This window comes from Alligator sinensis, unplaced genomic scaffold (assembly GCF_000455745.1).
Source record: "Alligator sinensis unplaced genomic scaffold, ASM45574v1 scaffold1123_1, whole genome shotgun sequence".
NCBI lineage: Eukaryota > Metazoa > Chordata > Crocodylia > Alligatoridae > Alligator > Alligator sinensis.
In genome coordinates, this window is record NW_005842540.1 from 942,320 (window position 1) to 950,069 (window position 7,750).

Consider the following 7,750-nt stretch of genomic DNA (forward strand, 5'->3'; position numbering starts at 1 on the left):
GCTCCACGAAGTGATGTGTTTGAGGGGGAGACGCGCATCTTGCCCAGCGCCCGTGCACACTCGCGGGGGGACGAGCCGTGGCAGTGGGGCTGGGTCAGGGAGGTCGTTAGAAGTCGCAGGAAACGTCCTAACGGGCAGGTTGTACCTGGGGGGGCTGAGCCCACGCTGGCAGTGCCGCGACGTCTTGGACAATACAAGGAGCATCGACTTCTAAGTCGAAGGCGGCTCATCACGCCGCACGGGAGCGCGTTGGGCTGCAAACAATGGGGAGCCGTCTCCAAACTCTCCAAAGGGTCAGGGAGGTCGTTAGAAGTCGCAGGAAACGTCCTAACGGGCAGGTTGTACCTGGGGGGGCTGAGCCCACGCTGGCAGTGCCGCGACGTCTTGGACAATACAAGGAGCATCGACTTCTAAGTCGAAGGCGGCTCATCACGCCGCACGGGAGCGCGTTGGGCTGCAAACAATGGGGAGCCGTCTCCAAACTCTCCAAAGCCCGTTGGCCGAGTCGGTGCCGTCTCTCACACAGCCCAGAAGACTTCACTCGAGACGCAAGAGCCCGCGCCCGCTTTCATCTGAACGCGTGGTGGCGCCCGGGGCGTTTTGGATGCCCCTTGCCTCGGAGGCACGGCTGGCTCTTGCTTCTTGCGGCTGCCTTGGTGCCGGAAGGAGAGAGGAGCCTTGTTTCTACACTGAAAGCCCCAAAAAGCATCCTAGCTCTGCCTGACAACAGGGGGATTGGATAGTGGACGCGCGGGTTGGGAAAACTTGTCCAGGTTGGCGATTCTCAGCGCCCCGGGGTGCCTCGATCCTTTCCGGGGTGCCACACAAGCCGGGCACTATTAGGTGTGTGCACAAGATTCACAAGCAAAACCCGGAGGTTTCCGGCAGGAGTCCGTGGGGTCAAAACCACGCCGACCTGCTGGGTTCTTGCTGAGGTCTTTGCAACAGGAGAAGGGCTCTGCTCTTTTTCTGTAGTAAAAAACGAACAAAAGCCGCTAGCCGGCATGTGTTGAGTCCAAAAACAAGGTGGGGAGTCACCGGTCTAGGCCATAAGCTTGGTCTTAACCTAGTTTGGAAGTGTCTGAATCTAGTGACCATCTCATCACAGCTGTTCAGTGTCTGAAGTGAAAGCACGAATGGGCTCAGGTTTGTTCCTGAAGACCGAACACAAAAGTCATCACGGTTGGTAGTAATCGGTTCTCTGGTTGGACTCGTGTCTGACTTGCAATTATCAATCACTTCAGCAAGATTAGAAGCCACGTGTATCATTTCTATTGGACTTTAAGGCTGTGAGTTTCTAGGGCCTGGCATTGCCTGTGTCTTATTCCGTGCAGAGTGAACATATAGCAGCTCTTTTATCATGTGAAACACAAGAGCAGTCTCCCGGTATCCCACGACTATGGGAGTTCATTGACCTACCTCCGTCCCCTGCAGACCGGCTGCACTGGGGCGCGTCCCTCTATGACAGAGCTGTGTTGTAAACCCATAAATGGGTGTGAGGTGCTCAAGTGATGAGGGCCATATAGATAAAACAGGATCTGCAAATTATCATCGACCTTTGCCTTGAGCTGTAATTCGTTAAGAATTGTTGCAGCCTGTGGGAAGAATTGCCCGATGACCTAATGGAGAAAAAACACTTCTTTATCATTTTCCCAGTAACTTCACTTATCTAAACAGTGAGTCAGTACAGAGGCTGGGGATGAAGTGACCCACCATGGCTCTAGACGCTGCAGGATCTTATTTAGGAATGAGACCAACTCAGTTCAACTCCTGATTCAACCGGCAGAAAAAATGCATGATTTAGTGGCTAACGAGGAAAGATGAGGCTGCAGCTAAACTGCAGACCCTGAGGTGTGCTATTGATGCTTCCCCTGAGATGCCTGTGTGCTCAGGGTATCCTGGTGCCAGTCAGTTCAGCTGCACACCCCATCTCCTGTCCTGTTCCAATGCACACTTGGGATAAGACCTAAGACTATGAGAAAAGTGCTTGAAAATCACACAGATGTGGCAAATTCCCCCTCTCCTATTCATTTTTACTTCTGCTGCACAAGGATGAGCAGTGCACAAGCCTGTCAGAAATGCAGGGTCTGGGTTATTCGATGCACCAAGCCCTCTTCCCCTGCCTTCATTTTGGAGAAGGCTGCCAGCTGGAATCACGCGACCCTGGTGATCCCAGGACACACTGAGAAATGCCCGTGCGACTGCTGAGATGCCCCAGCTTCGGTCTGGGCTGGGTGTCCACGAGCATCTGTCTGTGTGTGTATACGTGTATCTGTGTCTGTGTGTGTGTATATATGTATCCATGTAAATGCATGAGATATAGAGAGAGAGAGGGAATTGTCTGCTGCGCTCCACGCGAGGGCCTCCTTGAGCTTTGTGTCGCTCGCTGACCTTCCCGAACATGCCAGACCTGGAAATAGCCTTTTAATGGTGCTGGGTTGCACCGGTGGGGTTTTCCCCTTTCCCTTTGTGGGGCTGGTCCTGACACTTTTAAAAGGAGGTTAGATGGACACTTGTCTGGGATGCTTTAGTCAGGGATGGCCCTGCCTCAAGCAGGGGCTGGACTAGATGCTCCTGAAGGCCACCCCTGCCCGCCAGCCTGACTTTTCTACCATCCTACAACGGGGCTTTTATTGTTCTCTTTGCTTTATATCTGGCCTTTGTTTAGTACAAAATGGTGCTGCTCGACGTGTTCACTTAGTTCACTGGTTCACTTAGTCCCAGGAAAAGGTTTCTACAATCCCTAAGCACCTCACTAGACATAATAATACTAGTTGGGGCTCTGATGTGTCCTATACAAGAGAGTTGTACCCTACCTTTGCAGGAGACAGACTCGAGTATTTGGCAGGTCTTTTTATTAAAGCGATGAAAATGTTGAGAGCGTTTAAAGATTTTGCCCCCCTTCCCCACCCCTTCCTGAACCCCTGGGGATTTGGCTGTTCGGTCGGTGTAAGGATGCCTGTCATTAGCTGTCTTCCTGCTTCTGGATCTAGAACAGTCTTTGGGGGTTTTGGGGTCAGCAAGGCCATGCCACAGTGGACGGACAGAAGACAAGGGGCAAAAGTAGCTGGTCATCCCCATACAATTCAGCAGCAGATGGGGCCAGGTCCTGATTGTAATGAGCACAGCTGGAGGCCGGGGAGGTCCTGGGTATAAAAAGAAGAGGGGAAAAACCCCAAACCCACCATTTCACAGCCTGGCACAAGGTTGGTGTCATGCTTGAGCCAAACGGGGCAGACACTGCTTATTTCGTTCATCTCTAAACGTTGGAAATGGGGAGTGGACGAGATCCGGGGAAGGTAAAATGAATTGTGAAGGCCAGCACCGGGAACAGACCACGTTCTCCTCCCGTTACAGTTGTGAGGGGCAGTCCGCGGCGAAAGAAAGCTCTGCAGAAGGAGTGGTGCATCCGTGAAACCTGGCTGCACGGTTTGTGACAGGCTGGAAACGATAGACTGACGTGAGATCCGTCTGGAGCAAGTTTATGGAGCCCCTCCTGGTCGATCAGATGCTCTTCCCGTCAAGCGTCTGAGGGACTCGTTTGGGCCTCAGAGCCCCCCGTTTCCTCTAAACTGAATCAGATGATGAAACCGTATGCAATGCAAACAGGAATTCAGCAAAGCAAAGAGAAACCCAGAGATAACGGAGGAAATGACTCAGTCTGTGATCAGAGAGGAAGCAAGGCGGGGGGGAAGGCCGGCCACATCGTTTGAGTTTCATTAGCTACACTCATTTCTGAACGTTCGCACTTCTGTTGGGGTGTCTGTCTGCTGCAAAATCCCAGCTTGCAGAGCAAAAGGGGAGCTGGGATTTGCTGCTTTGATAAGGAGCAGAGGCAGCTGCCAGGAGAGGGGGCTGCAGCTCCAGGGATGGAGATGGGCGTGGACCTTCATATATCTCTTAAATGGCAGGGAAAGATTTCACAAAGCCCGTTCGTTCCCTTTCTTGCCACCCTGGCTGCCCTCCGTGCTTTTCTCAAAGCACAACAGCTAGCACGTGCGGAGAGCAGTGGGCACAGCCGGTCGGATGAAGGGCTTGCTTCTGCAAAGTCCTATCACGGGCAGATATTGGAAACGCTTGCTTCCCTGCCCATATGGATAAAGTTTTTCATTAAAGTGAACTGAACCAAACGGCATCCTTTGCTCATTTACCGTTGTCTCGGCCTTCCTACTTCATGCAGCTGCCAAGTGAACTCACTGATTCAAACCGAGCTCCGGGTGCAAAGTGGCAGTGACTGCCTGGGCTGGCCGAGTCACTGTTTGCACAGGCAAGCTGAATTTGCAGGGTCAGGACAGGCCTTGCCTACTCCCTGCCCCTTGGGAGAGAAGCCCGGCGCAGCAAGTGTGCTCAGTTTATGCCCCTTGATTACTAGAACTGCTTTGCGCTGGCCTGTTTTGCAAGGCACACTGGGGAGAGAGTATCTTGGAAAAACCTGGATTTAAAGGCGTTGAGAATAACTGGCCCCGTTGCTGGAGAGCATTGTGGGCCCAAATATAACCCGAATTCTTCCTGTGACCTTCAGGAAAGATGGTTTTCTGCCTCTTGGCCGCACTGAATTTCTCTGGAAGGTTGTTTGAATATTTTTATATCTGTTTATTGTTTCTGCCTTGCAAACAACCTGGGCTGAGCCTGTGCTATCATTCACCCAGAGCTATTTATGCAGTGTGATAAGCCTGTCTACCCTTGGCTCAGAACAAGGACTATGCTAGGGGAATATCATCAAAGCTGTGAAGGAACACACTGTTATAAGCAGTTAGAAATGTCGCCAAGTCCAGGAGAGAGGTAGCTAGCTAGCTGTGTTGGTCTGAAGTCAGGCAGAAGGCAGGGTAGATTTCCACCTTATAGACTAACTAGGTGCATAACATAAGCTTTCGTGAGCCTGAGCTCGCTTCTCCAGATGCGGGGAAAAGTGCATGGAGCTGTGCGTCAAATGGAGAGTGATTTGCATTCCAAAGACAGGCGAGCAGGGGGAGGGGGCAGTGCAGGGACAGGCAGATAGGCCATAAGCCCCCAGGGACAAAGAGGTCACAAAAACTAATCCAGGTAGCCAAAGTCCGTGTTTAGCCCATGCTCGGTCCAGGCTGCAAACATTGCATGACCAAACACAAGCCCACAGCATGGGGAACAGTAGGAGATTGAAACCAAAGCAGGTGTGAGGGCTGCTACAGAGGCCCCTAGCATACGGCCTCTTTCCTGAACTCTTCGTGCTCCGTCTTGAAAGCCAGAGATGGATTTCCACCTCCGCCACTCCCGCGAGAAGCCTGTCCCAGGCCCCTACTCCCCTGATGCTGCTTTTCATTTCCAGCCTAAATTTAGCTGAGGCCGGTGCGTCCCACTGGTTCTCGTGCCAACATTGCCCTGTAGCTTCCAGAGTTCATGCCTCTTCCTCTTTAGATCCAGGGCGCTTGGATTTCTTTGCACCCTTTGCTTTGCTCCATAAAGCTAGTCAGCTCTTCTAGGCTCCTTCATCCCACTAGCCTTTCTCTGTACCTGCTCCAGTTGAATTCATCCTTCCTGGACCCGGCTAACCAGCACCGTAAAGGGGATGCCAGATGAGAGCTCACACGGGCATCAGTACTCTCCTACCTCTGCTAGAAGTGCTTTGCCTAATGCTGCCTAGGATACTTGCCTGTTTCTGGCTGTGTTTTGGTGGTGGTTCATTGTAATCCCATGATCTACGAGGAGGGACCTGGGCTGATTGAGTCTGCAGAAGGGAAGACCGAGGGGGATTTGATAGCAGTCTTCACCTTCCTGCGGGGGGGCTGCAAAGAGGCTGGAGCTGGGCTGGTCTCAGTGGGGGCAGACGACAGGACAAGGAGCAACGAGCTCAGGCTGCAGCAAGGGAAGTTTAAGTTGGATATTAGGAAGAACGTGTTCACAAGGAGGGTGGTGAAGCACTGGAACAAATTACCTAGAGAGGTGGTGCAATCTCCATCCTTGGAGGTTTATAGGACTCGGGTAGACAAAGCCTTGGCTGGGATGATGTAGTCTGGGCTGGTCCTGCTTGGAGCAGGGGTTGGACTGGATGTGACCTCCTGAGCTCCCTTCCCACCCTCCTTTTCTATGATCTGTTACTACACCCAGGTCTGTCTTCTCTTTGCACATTTAAAATGGAGCTCCACTTACAGCAGATATTCTTTTTCTCCTCCTTGTTCCTAGGTGTTCTTGATATTAGTCCCTCAAAACGCAGGGCCTTACACTTTAGCATTATACTTCTCCCTTATGTCACTTGTCTTATTCTAGTCCAGGGGTGGGCAAAATCCAGCCGGGGCCGGATGCGGCCCGCCAGGCCATTCTATCCAGGCTATCCAGGTTTTTTTATCCAGGCTGAAAAACTTAGAAAATGAATATTTATCTGCCCCGGCTGCCTGTCATGAGGCCCTCGATGGCTTGCCAAAACTCAGTAAGCGGCCCTCCACCCGAAATAATTGCCCGCCTCTGCTCTAGTCCCTGAAGTCATCCGATTCGTCCCGCACGATATTCTGATCCTCCTCCACGTAGGCAGTGACTCGAACCTGTTTCTTCTCTGCAGCCTTCATCAGCGTTCTCCTGTCTTCTCTGTCGAGTTTGTTCGTTAAAACAGAACGGTCCAAAAAAGATCCTTGTACAGCTTTTGAAGTGCAACCCTTGCTTTCTCATCACAGCTGGTTACCCTCTCCCTTTTACTAGCTTCCACGTCCACCTCATCATCCTTCCCCTACAATCCTGGGGCTGAAAGCTGGAGGTCCCTAGTTGGAGGGTCTTGCCTTTCTGCTCAGGGTCAGACTGATCATTACATTTGCGATCAGGAATTTTACCCATGGTCAGATTGGTCAGCGCGGGGTGGGGGGTAGCAGGGGGCATGCTCCTCTACCTTGTGTCCCTGGAGTGCATTTTAACAAGACCTGCAACAGCGGCACTGCCAGCCCTTGTCCCCCTGCTTCCCCAGGGGCAGGTCTGGTGTCTTTTATGCGTCTCGTAGTTGTGCCGCAGGGTTGATTGTGTCTTTGACAAACAGGTTAGACGAGGACTTTCCAGGATGCTTTGGATAAGGCAGATCCTGCCTGGAGCAGGGGGCTGGACTAGATGTGACCTCCCGAGGGCCCTGTCAGCCTGACTTTCCCCTCGTTCACTAGTCATTCCTCATGAGACTATACCCAAGCGCTCTGCTGAGGTCCAGGTACAGCTGCAGGTTTCTTCTAGATCCTTTGCAAAGAAAGGTATGGCGGGGGTCTACCTGGGAAAGCCTGATGCCGTTTCCACTTTCCCTCCCTGCTCAGGTCCAGGTACAGCTGCAGTTTCCAGATCCTTTGCAGAGCAAGGGAGGAGAGGGGTCTCCTTAGGAAAGCCTGGTGCCCAGTTTCCCCTCCACCTCCCCAGGTACAGCTGTGCTTCCCACCCACCCTTTGCGGAGGAAGGGAGGAGAGGGGTCTCCTTAGGAAAGCCTGGTGCCCTGCTTCCCCTCCGCCTCCCTGCTCCGGTCCCGGTGCAGCTGCAGGTTTCTTGTGCATGCTTTGCAGAGGAAGGCACGGGGGGAGCCTGGTGCCCTGATGCCCTTCGCCTCCCCAGGTGCAGCTGTGCTTGCCACCCGTCCTGTGCGGAGGAAGGGACGAGAGGGGGCTGCTGCTTCCCGTCCCCCTGCCCCGGGCTTCCCGGGCTGGGGCCGGCTGGAGCCCGGCTCCGCCCTGCGCCGGGGCTGGGCTGGGCTGGGCCGGGCTGGGCTGCTCCGGAGCTGGTCGTGTCGTGTCGTGTCGTGTCGTGCCGTGTCGGA

General features: G+C 53.2%; 2 protein-coding genes across 2 annotated transcripts in view; one reads left to right on the plus strand and one right to left on the minus strand.

Moving 5' to 3' along the window:
* The window catches only part of UTP11 (UTP11, small subunit processome component), an 11,992-nt gene extending 5,453 nt beyond the window's left edge, over positions 1 to 6,539 (minus strand). Inside the window, exon 1 of the mRNA XM_006031934.3 lies at positions 6,477 to 6,539. Coding sequence (XP_006031996.1) covers positions 6,477 to 6,539 — 63 coding nt within the window. The remainder of the gene's footprint in view (positions 1 to 6,476) is intronic.
* Positions 6,540 to 7,178: 639 nt separating this feature from the next.
* Positions 7,179 to 7,750, plus strand: part of FHL3 (four and a half LIM domains 3) — a 26,833-nt gene continuing 26,261 nt past the window's right edge. Inside the window, exon 1 of the mRNA XM_006031913.3 lies at positions 7,179 to 7,199. The gene's annotated coding sequence lies outside the window, so the exon portion shown is untranslated. The remainder of the gene's footprint in view (positions 7,200 to 7,750) is intronic.